The sequence below is a fragment of the Prunus avium genome, chromosome 6 (assembly GCF_965620075.1).
Source record: "Prunus avium chromosome 6, drPruAviu1.hap1.1, whole genome shotgun sequence".
In the NCBI taxonomy this organism is placed as follows: domain Eukaryota; kingdom Viridiplantae; phylum Streptophyta; class Magnoliopsida; order Rosales; family Rosaceae; genus Prunus; species Prunus avium.
The window spans coordinates 25,154,342-25,166,078 of record NC_142289.1 but is presented as its reverse complement, the minus strand read 5'-3'; the positions used below and the strand labels follow the sequence as shown (position 1 = coordinate 25,166,078).

Genomic DNA, 11,737 nt, shown 5'->3' with positions numbered 1-11,737 from the left:
TATTATGTTTTGTTTAATGCTATTTTTAAAATCTTTGACGCGTAGCTTTGTTGTTCTCTCTTATACTGAGAACAATTTACCAGCTCTTGGCTTAAAATCTGTTTTCAGGAAGTGGCAGAGGCACTTTCATGTAACAGATTGCACAATATTTGGCCTAGTGTTTTCATTTTTAGCTGAGAGTTATGCATGCCGGAACTATGTGGATAGCTAATTACCTTGAATATGCAATTCCAGTGATAAGGTTTTTCGAGTCCATGAAGAATGATATGGAGATTATTTTCTGTGCATAAGTAAATGTGCATTAGGTGTGCATGAAAAGAATATTGGCCCTAGGCAAAGATTGAACATAATTTAAAACAACAGGGGATTAAGTTCTGTTATCCGCATCGATTCTGCGTTATGAAACGAGCACAAGAATTTTCCATATGAACACATCCTAAATTCTTGAATGTTTCTTAGAGATCATCGTGATAGGGTTGTCTTCTTTTTGTTGCAACGGATGAGACACCGACGATGCGTCCTTTGCTGTTTCTTTATTCTTGAACAGCAAGGAAAAGAGAGTCTGTATCCTATCGTCTGCTGTTATTTTTGACATTGATCTTGTGCTTATATCATTTCTTTTTTTTGAAAAGAACTTTTAACTGCAAATGTTTTTCTTAAAATGATACAGGAATGCCAAGATATAGCAAAAGCTTGTCGTAAAAATACCGATCATATTTAAGAGGAATCCTAAACCAATCCATGGCTTCGCTTATCGTGCCAAGCTTAAGCCTTAAATCCCTTTTAATTACTGCTCATTCGTTCTACTTTCGAAAGCACTGGAGGATTATGTACTTTAGATTTATCTATATTTTTCAGAGCCGTTTATCAGAAATTGAAATAACGTAAATTAAATCAATTATCGTACAAGCAGCAGATTAGAATCATTAATCACTTTCCCCCATAATGGAGAACAGGATGGGACTCATGGCTCGTTTTTCGTTTAAGGGTGCCCAAGAGTTCATAGTTAAAAAATGTTCCAATTTTTTCAATGGGAGACATTGTGACCCTAACATAATAACATTTCACCACAAAATTGCGTTTGGGTCCACAACAGTGTTACTAATTTATATGTTATAATTTGGGTAGTTGATATGGTTGATATTTAGAAATTTAGAGTTTATTATGAATAAATAAATACACATGCCATTACATGAGTGAACTGTAACACTAAGTATTAGTTCTGTTAATTAAGTAGAGTGGGGAAATCATTACCCATTAAGTATAGTTAATTAGTTTTAATTACTGTATTAGTTTTATATTAGTATTTTTGTAATTTTAAATAGTTTCAAAACTATTTAGTTGATATTAAATGGTTTATTTAATTTCCAATTTTTTTAATTAAATAGTAAATAATTATATTTAATTATTTTAAATTATTTTCTGTGTTTTAAAATTAGTAATTAATTTCCAAATTTATTTCAAAAATAGTTTTTAATTTCTAAAATTAGATTTAATTACTTAAAAAATATTCTAAATTCTTATAAAATTATTTTAATATTCCAAAATTAGTTTTTAACCCTAAACCCTAGTTCCAAGTCTTGAACCTAAAACTTAACTCCCGGATCTCGTCCAAACATTGTTTCAAGCATATCTCCTAACCATAATCCCACTTTTATGTAAGGGTAGTCTATGTGATATAACTAGGGTAGTCTATGTGATATAACTAGGGTAGTCTATGTGATATAACTATTGAAATAAACACTCTCACTAACGTGCCAATTGACTTGGATTATATGTTATTGTGGTATGGGTAGTTGGCCTCTAAGAATCGATCATCAAGTGATTATTACTAGAATCCCTAAACTGTTTTTGTGAAAAGTTGCTTGAGCATGCCGATGTCACTGCAGCCTCATATGACCATACAATTAAAAGCTAAGAAAGATGAATTCATAACCAAGGTGGTTGGTGTGAGTGGTTTGGCACTCTCATTCCTTAAGAGAGGTCAGGGGTTCGATCCCTGCTCTCGTACGGAGTCACCACTTTGGCCAACACTTTACCCCTTACGGGCCGACCCGGTTTGAGTGGGGATTAGTCTGGGTTGTGGTTAAGGCTTAAAGGTGCCACCCATAGTTGGGGCCCATCCAGGACCACCTCATGGTTCAAACCAAAAAAAAAAAAAAAGATGAATTCATATTACACACTTTTTGAATTTGTATGAAAATAGTTGCAAATAAAAGAGATAATTTATTCACAAAGCTCCTTCCAAGTGAATTCAAATGAATTAAAATTACAGTAGCGTTGCGGGTTACCAACTTTTTTATTATCAACTGATGTGCCAATGTGTCACATCATCATTTTATTTTATTAACTTAAATTGTTTAACTTTTTTATATTATATCAAGTCATCTCCACCGTCCTTTATCTAGCCCCTTCCTTTGCCGACCAATAGCCCTCCATCACTGCCCGACAACTCCTCCTCCATTAGAGCAAGTCCACCCATGAAGGCTAAGGCAAGGCAAAGGCAAGGCAAGGGCTGCCACTATTCACATGAATAGTGGCAGCCTTGCCTTAGTTGGTTCCACCCTTGGAAGGCTAGGGCAAGGGCAAGAAAAAAAAAAGATTATGCAACAAAATATAAACAATTTAGAAAGTGAATAAAATTGTTATGTATTTATAGGGAAAACATCCATAATATTTTGGTTTTTTTTTTTTTTTGGATTTTTTTGAATTTTTTTTGAATTTTTTTGCTCGCTGACGTCAGCGCCTTCGGGCTTGAGCCCAGGCAAGATTTGCCCGTGGGCTTGCCCAGGCTGGTGGGTCCCATGCCTTGCCCGAGCTTGTTATCTACCGCTGGAGTCGAATTGGGCTTGCCTGAGCAGCCTTTTGCCCAGTTTTGCACCAACGCTGGACTTGCTCTTAGACATGAAGGTTAAAGAAACTGTTTATACCTAATTTGACATACCAATAAGGAGGTCAAACGCGAACTAAGAAGGGAATCGGTAGAGCAGCACTGGACCTGTGGAGCACCCATAGAAAAATGTCTACAGTCCCACATCTAAATTCTACACAACATGCACACCTTCCAAGACTTATAAAAAAGGGCACAAGTCCCAAAATGGAGGTAATTGGAATTTTCGGCAAACCTAGCAATTACTCTGTCCAAATTACTATACACTCTGTACTTACTTAAGCATCAGAGAGCATTCGGCCGGTACCACACTGATGCCTAAAGCCTTATCGAGCGTTTTTCATCTTGCAAATTGATCGTTCCACTAAGACCTAAGGCACACCGAAGGTTTGGACATCACTAAATTGGGCCCAAAAGTGCTGAACTATTTTTGTGCATCAACAAAAATTATTATAAGAGACTAAATTCGAAAATGGAAGACCATCGAACTATTCATAACAATCATCAAAGTTATTAGTTGGATCTAAAGTTCAAATCCTAAGAAGGCATTTGGGAATTAGTTTTAGTTTGAATCAAGTTCTCAGTAGCTATTAGGCCCATATGGCTTGCTGTCGAACAGTTTGAACAAAGATGAGAAAAGGACGAATTTGCATAACTAATAAAAACCCAGATTTACAACTTCAAAAACAAATCGGAACCCATTTCCAGATTTACCAAATCTGTCATATCACCGCGGCTCCACTATGGTGGTGATGGAATGATGGACAGCTAACTTGTGGCAGTGGAGTTTGGTGGTCCATCAATCATGACTGGATATTGACTCCTTTAAATGCGAAGGACAAAAGCTTTAGAAGAAATTAAAATATGATGTGGTAAATGAGATGTATTGCCATGTTAGAGCATCTCCAAGGGAGATGTCAAATACCAAATATCAAATTTAAATTTGATGGCTGATGTGGCAATTTGACATCTTACACAGCTTTACACTCCACCCGATATGTCAAATTAAATTATTATTTTATTACATTTTAGTGTTGATTTATTTTTAATTAAAAAGAATAGAAAAGAAAAAATAATAAAATATTCATTTGACATCTTGCTTTTGGGATGTCAAAAATAACATCTCAATCTTCAGCCTTCATTCCACATCAGCTTTGACACATTGGTTGGAGTGTGTGAGATGTTATTTCTAGTTGTTAAATGTCTATGTGGCACTTTTGACATATCGGTTGGAGATGCTCTTATGTGCCACTAGTGTTGGTATTCAAAAATTGGGATTTAAGTTGGTGCATGTGGTAACTTTTGTCAAATTAATAAGTTCACAATTTTCTAAATAAAAAAACCCTTGCCGCATCCTGGTCCCCTTTCTCCTTGCCGACAACCAACCGCAAGGAAGCTAAGAGGGGCAGGTGGCCACTGCCCCTCTTCCCCTCTCCTTCCCCTCCTCAGATAGTCTAGATCTGTTTGGATCTAGGTCTGTTTGTCTGTTTGTTTTATTTGGTTGTTTTTGCAGTGTTCTAGGTGACTGGTGTTGTCTTTATCTCGGCGGCGGCAACAATAATGACGCTGGATTGTGTCTCTCCTCGGGAGAGTTGTGATACCTAGTGGTTGATGTTTTGTCTCTATTTCAACGGCAGTGGCAGCAGTGACGCTGATGGTAGTTGTTGGGATGTGGTGCTCTTCTCTACTCTGCGCCGACTGAAGAACTATGCTTGGTCATAGGAGGTTCTCTTTGTCAAGTTCTGAGGCAAAGTGAAGTGCTTCTCAGGGGTCTTTTTACTGTTATTTCTGTGTTACTCCTCCATGTTCTCTCTTGATTTCTGCTATGCATCTTGCAGTTTGTGTGAGTGTCAAATGACTATGATTTTGTTCATAGAAGGCTTCTTTTGACAGTTAGTATGTTCTGCGGTCCTCTCCTGTGGGTTTACTATTTGGGGTTTCTGCGGTCCTCTCATGTGGGTCTACTATGTCTTTTTTTGGGACAAGTGGGTCTACTATGTTGGTCTCTAGTTGTGGTTCTCGTCAGAGGTCTTTGTGTTATTTTTCGTTTTTGATTTGTTCTTTTATTGTAATGGTCCAAAGTGACCTGAATTGGACTATCTTGTTAGTCAATGACATGTGTGGTACTCTTTCCTACCCTGGGGTTTGTCTCATGAGATTGTCCTAGGAAGGTTTTAACAAAGTGAGGAGTAACAAAAGTGAAAACAATTTCAAATATATTTCAGTTTTTAGTTTTTGTTTACACTTTTGTTACTCATCCCTCTCATTCTCCCTTTCCATCTTCCCTTTCAATCTCATTCTCTCATTTCTATTCTTCCTCTTTTCCCTCTATACTCTAGCACAAAAAATAAAAACTAAAACTAAAATTCAAATGGTTATCAAATGGGCCATAGATTTTCAACAAAAAATAAAAAAAGAACTTTATACCTTTCAGAAAAATCCTTCAAGTCTAATATTAGGGTTAATTACAAATAGACAAAGATGTTTTAACATAGTGAATAGTAACACCACATAGCAATGTGACAGTCACACCGAAGAATTTATGGTTAGGATTTATCTTATTTAAATTTGTTTTGGGACGCTAGTAAAGGGATACAAACAATGAAAGAAAAGTAAAAGGGAATAAGTCAAAGAAAGAAAAACTCCCTAAATTTGCCAAAAAGAAAAAAGAAAAAAGAAAAAAGGAATATAGTGTTTCTTAAAAACATTGGGAGCTTGCTACATAAGTGACCAAGTGACACCCAAACTTCCCCAGACATGATTTTTATGCCTATCGCCTAACCCACACTAAGCATGTCCTTTATTTGCACAAACACACTTTTAAAACCCATTTCCTCAACACAACACAAGCACATTTCAGTTCAATTCGATTCAAGAAAGCAAAAGCAGATGAACACAAACTCAAGAAAGCAAAAGCAAGATGACAATGTCCCAAGAAAAACCCAATTTCAAAGCAACCAAGTTGTTGCTTCTTGTTCATCTTGTAGCCCTTTTGGTCATAGCTCATGGGAAATTGCCGCCAGAGGTTTCCAATGACCTGAATGCCCCTGCATTCTACATCTTGGGAGATTCCTCTGTTGATTGTGGAGATAATACACTGTTTTACCCTCTCATTCACAGCTATCTGTCCTTGTATTCATGCAACGGTTCTGATTCCACTCTGATTCCCCATCTTCTTGGTAACGTTTAATCCCTTATTTCATTGTTTTTATTTCATTGTTTTTATGAGTATGCTCTGTTTCTGCCAACGGGTTTAGTCTAGTGAAAAATGGCCTTACTTTGCATACCAGTGGTGTAAGTTCAAATTCGAACCCCCATGACACCTTGGTAGTGCACATAAGAAACCCACCTTCCCTTGTAGTTTAGACTATCACTTCTATTAAAAAATTGATTATGCTCTGTTTCTTGGACTTAATTTCCTTAGGCAATTATGAAATTTTCTGTGTTAGGCCTTTGCCTTTTTGTTTCTTGGACTTGAATTATTTGAGAACTGGCCTGTGTACGATTGAATTTGGCTTTCTTGGTTCTTTGTTTTTTGTTTTTTTTTTGGGGGGAATTTGATGGGCACCCATCATTCTTTGGCTAGTAGAAGCTAAACCATCAAAGAAAATTCAACTTCCAAGCCTCAAATTTGCTTCAACTTTCTTCTGATGAAGGAAAAGGCATAGATGCTTGTAAGCATGGGCTGGCCCAGAAGCACATAAATATGTAGAGCCTGGCTGCTAATTGAATAATAAACCCAATTAATCAGTGTCAACTTCTGTAAATTATGGCTAACCAAAGTAATTATGTGAATATATGAGTGTGCCAACACATTCATATATCATGGGAATTTTATTTAAAACATGCTTATTGCTACCTATATGTTCATGCATCATGGGAATTTGAAAAAAGAAAAAAGAAAAATGCTAACAAGGCATCTGTTTATTCTGCACTGCAGTAACTAGAATCAATTGTGTGGATTTTAATTTAATGAAAAATGGATTTGCACTTACATATCTGTTTGTACCAACAGCTGAGAAGATGGGCATGCCAAATATCCTACCTTTCTATGGTCAAAATGGATCCATTGATGGAATACTAAAAGGCCTCAACTTTGGTTCAGCACAAGCAACAATCATGAACCCGAGCAGCCAGAACTACCAGTCTGTAAACCAGCAACTACGCCAAGTTTTCGACTCGATGCAGCTCTTGCAACTGCAGCTGAGCCAGGAAACAGCTCTCCATTTCATCCGATCTTCCATCTACTACCTCTCCTTTGGCAAAGATGACTACATCGACCTCTATCTGCGCAAGGCATCCGGCGCTGCAAAACCCAACTACAGTGACAAAGAATTCTCCCAGGTTTTAGCAAATCAGATGATACATGTTATCAGGAACCTCTATGACATGAATGTGAGGAGGATGATCTGCATGGGGATATTGCCTCTGGGATGCACACCTCGTATGTTGCTGGACCGGTACAATTCGAATTCCAAAGCCGGTGAGGAAGATGATGATGGAAGGGGTTGTGTGGAGGAGATCAATGCGCAGGTTTCGGAGTACAACAAAATGCTGCACGAGCAGATTGCTATGCTGCGCGCAGAGCTTCCGGATGCCCAGATTGTGTTCTGTGATGTGTACCAAGGAATTAGAAAGATCATAAACAACCCAGAACACTACGGTACAAATCACAACTACCAACTCTTTCAAATTTCCATACATTTACTGATTTCATTTCATTTTCGAAGAAGGAATTTAATTACTTCGAATTATAAGATTCTAAGAAACTTACTGGTTGCAGGATTTGAGGATGTAAAGAGTGCCTGCTGTGGGTTGGGAAAGTATGGAGCAGCAATTGGATGCCTTTCAAAAGATACGGCATGCGAACAAGATACAAGCCATGTGTGGTGGGATTTGTACAACCCAACAAAGGCAGTCAACTCCTTGCTGGCTGACTCTGCCTGGTCCGGCTCTCCCCTTTCTCGCATTTGCCGCCCTACCACCATCCAGGAATTGCTTTCCACTGCTTCACCCTCACATCCAATTCCCACCTGACTCTGCAACTCTAACTTTCTAATAATTTCCACTGTTTTCTGGTTGAATGTAAATTTCAACTATTTTTCTGAAGCTCACAGATTCCAGATTCCTCTGTCCAAGCTCCACAGTGGGTTGCAATATAAAAATAGTAAAAGTTCCAACGTCCACATTGTCTGATTAATTTAATAATATTCAAAAGCAAAAGCATCTCACAACATCACAATCACAATAATTAAACTCACTCACCTTGCTGCCAAACAAAACCCTCAACAATGGCTGCAGCAACTCAAGCGCTTTTGAGCCTCTTCGCAGCTTCCATCCCGACCAAGCACCGCACTCTCACGGTCAGAGCTTCAAAGCCCACCACCACCAACCCGCTTATAGCCGGCCGGAAGCTCCGTGTGGCCGTGATCGGCGCGGGCCCTGCAGGATCCTCCGCCGCCGAGGGCTTGGCTGCAGGTGGCGTAGAGACCTTTTTGTTCGAGCGGAGCGGCCCCTCCGCCGCCAAGCCATGCGGCGGCGCCATCCCTCTCTGCATGCTCGACGAGTTCGACATCCCGCGCCACCTCATCGACCGCCACGTCACCCGCATGAGGATCTTCTCCCCCTCCAATCTCGCCGTCGATTTCGGCAAAACCCTGCGCCCCGACGAGTTCATCGCCATGCTCCGCCGCGAAGTGCTGGATTCCTTCCTCCGCTCCCGCGCCCAATCGCGCGGCGCCGACCTCATCTCCGCCCTCGTCACCGATCTCGAGGTCCCGGCCTCGAAAGACGCGCCGTACGTCGTCCGCTACATTTCGAACAACTCGCAAAAGGCTCTGGCCGTGGACGTCGTGATCGGCGCGGACGGCGCCAACAGCCGAGTCGCCAAATCGATCAAGGCCGGCGGCTACGCATGCGCCATTGCGTTTCAGGAGAGGATTAAGCTCACGGACGACAAAATGGAGTACTATGAAGATCTCGCCGAGATGTACGTGGGAAACGACGTGTCGCCCGATTTTTACGCCTGGGTTTTCCCCAAATGTGACCACGTGGCAGTGGGGACTGGTACGGTGTGCTCCAAGCAGGATATTAAGGTGTTCCAAAGGGGAATTAGGGCTCGGGCCAATTCTAAGATCAGCGGTGGGAAAGTGATCAAAGTGGAGGCCCACCCGATACCCGAGCATCCCCGACCAACTCGTGTAAGAGGGCGCGTTGCGCTTGTCGGGGACGCAGCTGGGTATGTGACGAAATGTTCGGGCGAGGGGATTTATTTTGCTGCGAAATCTGGGAGATTGTGCGGCGAAGCGATTGTAAAGGCATCCGAAGGAGGCCATAGGATGATCAACGAAGGGGATTTGAGGAGGGAGTATTTGAAAGAGTGGGATGCCAAGTACATTACAACATTTAGGTTTTTGGATTTGTTGCAAAAGGTGTTTTATGGAAGTGATGCGGCTAGAGAAGCTTTGGTGGAGTTGTGTGGGGATGAGTATGTGCAACGCATGACATTTGAGAGTTACTTGTACAAGAAGTTGGCAGATGGTAATAGGTGGGAAGATGCTAAGATGTTTTGCAATACCATTGGAAGTTTGATGAGGTGTAACATTTTAGGGAAGAAAATGGAGAGTTTGAAGTTGTAAGATTAAATTTTCTTGCCTTAATTGGGATTTTCATTGCCTTCTAGTTCTTTGATTTGTTTCTAGCTAAACTAAATCATTTGTGCATTTTAATTATAGTTGTTGAAGGTAACGGAATTTGTGCATTGGCTGTGTAATGTTGAAAGCAGAGGAAATATTTCAGAAAAAGAAAAATAATAATTAAAAGCCAAGTGACCATATTTCAGTCTTTTGTGTATCCTCTATCACATAAGAGTAGCTCAAAACACAGTCATGTTCTCCTCGACCTATGTTCCAAGGAAATTGTGGTCCCATCATTGGATCTAATCCTGTAGTTGCAAAAAAAAAAAGTTTAAAATTTAATATATCATCATTTTATTTTAATGTTAATGTATAATATATTAATTTTACTTAAACAAAAACTAAAATTAAAAACAAAACCACAAAAAAAGAAAAGAAAAAAAAGACCAACTCACGGCCTCATCATTTGAATGGTGGTTAGGAGTGGGAAAACCGAAATCGAAATCGAAAAGAAAAGAAAAATAAGACCAACTCACGGCCTCATCATTTTTCCTCTAGAACCGAAATCGAATAATATACACAATTATGCTCGGTTCATTCTTGCCTAAAATGACTAGGAAAACCGAACCAAACAAGACATGCTCGGTTCCGATTCTACTTTCCCAGTTTACGATTTGGACCTCAACCCCTTTGTTTTTTTTTTCACCCTTCAAATATCAAAAGCCCATTTCATTTCATTGTTCTTTTTGGTTTTGTGTAACTCTCTTCTTAATTCACAATATTGCTATAGATAGGGATTTCCACAACATCTCCAAATCCAGGAAAATCATACAAATCCCAAAGACCATTAAAACTTGTAAACATGTAAAATGAGGATAGTAGGTCATGCTGCTTCCCTACCCTTGAAACTAGGGGTGTACGTTGGTTCGAAACCAATACAATTCAGTTAATTCGCATCCGATCCGATATAGATTGGATTATGATTTTTGCAATCTGATCCAATCATATTAGATGTTTAAATCCAATCCAATCTGATCCAATTGATATTGGATTGGATGATCGGTTTTGATAATAGAAAAAGACAATAATGAAATATTAAACATTTATCCTTTTTAATATAATCAAACATATTAATAGACATAAATGTAAAATATAAATAAAATATTAGAGAAAATTGTTTTGATTATATAATATATTAAACATAACTTCATTAAATGACTTAAAATATTCATAACTCTTTCAATAACAAATACCTACAAGAGCAAAATAAGCATAAAACTAACTAAATTGGATTGGATTCTCATAAGCAAATCTGTCATATGATCCAATCATGTCAAGTTTGAAAATTATGGATCCAATCTAATCCGCCAAATCTTCGAAACCAAAATTAAAATTGGATTGGATTGGATCTTGTACACGCCTACTTGAAACTCCACAAAGCAAGATCCCTTCCACAATAGTGCCATTTGAATCTAGTAAATCTGAGTATGATATCTATCTACAAAGCAAAAGAAAGACATCTAATACTAAAGTTCTAATTGAAAAAGCAACAATCTGTCCACAGAGAGAGAGAGAGATCATTTGGGAACCAAAAAGATTAATTTGAGATTCTGTTCTTGTGGTGGTGTGTGAATGGCAGCCAAAAATATTAATCTAAAAAGATGTTTCCAATTATTTCAGAGCATTTTCACAGAGATGTTTTCTGACTTTTAAATTCCCTAAGCAAATCAATGATTTTGACAAATTGAAAAAGGGAAAAACACAAGAAATAATGGTAATTTAATAACAAGAAGGTGTTATATATATATAGGAACTTAATTATATATATCATTATGTCAGACAACAAAGTTTAACATACAGAACATATATATAATATAATCAAGAATGAAGTGTTTGTACCATATCTGACCTTCCACTCATACGGTGACACGTGGAATGGTTAGCTCTCCCAATCGCCTAAGACAACGACCAATCGGCATCAACTACCGATGGCTCCTAGGCTGAGTACACAATCGGTACTGACGGACGATTCTGCGGAACAAAATCTCGAAGGCCCCGCCCTAAATATCCAAAGACTCGTGTCAACCTCGTAATACCTTCCCACGAGTCCCACATCGAAATTAAGTACTAAGAGCATACCAAATGCCCTCTATAAATAGTCCCCTTCACTACAATACAAGGGGTAAGACTTTTCAGCTTGACTTTTATGCTA

General features: G+C 38.8%; 2 protein-coding genes across 2 annotated transcripts; both read left to right on the top strand.

The window, feature by feature from the left end:
• Nucleotides 1-6,849: 6,849 nt before the first annotated feature.
• LOC110766035 (GDSL esterase/lipase At1g71250-like) lies at nt 6,850-7,927 on the top strand. Its single transcript, XM_021969290.2, has 2 exons — nt 6,850-7,553; nt 7,674-7,927. The coding sequence occupies exons 1-2, from the start codon at nt 6,863-6,865 to the stop codon at nt 7,925-7,927; spliced, it is 945 nt and encodes a 314-aa protein (XP_021824982.2). The 5' UTR covers nt 6,850-6,862.
• A 253-nt stretch (nt 7,928-8,180) lies between these two features.
• LOC110766036 (geranylgeranyl diphosphate reductase, chloroplastic-like) lies at nt 8,181-9,663 on the top strand. The gene has a single exon (XM_021969291.2). The coding sequence runs from the start codon at nt 8,182-8,184 to the stop codon at nt 9,526-9,528; it is 1,347 nt and encodes a 448-aa protein (XP_021824983.2). The 5' UTR covers nt 8,181; the 3' UTR covers nt 9,529-9,663.
• Nucleotides 9,664-11,737: the final 2,074 nt, after the last annotated feature.

Bases quoted from the DNA above. Each gene is read 5' to 3' on its own strand.
- LOC110766035 (XM_021969290.2), top strand. From the start codon at position 6,863: ATGAAAAATGGATTTGCACTTACATATCTGTTTGTACCAACAGCTGAG. The intron at 7,554-7,673 runs GTACAAATCACA...TACTGGTTGCAG, and splicing joins AAACAACCCAGAACACTACG to GATTTGAGGATGTAAAGAGT.
- LOC110766036 (XM_021969291.2), top strand. From the start codon at position 8,182: ATGGCTGCAGCAACTCAAGCGCTTTTGAGCCTCTTCGCAGCTTCCATC.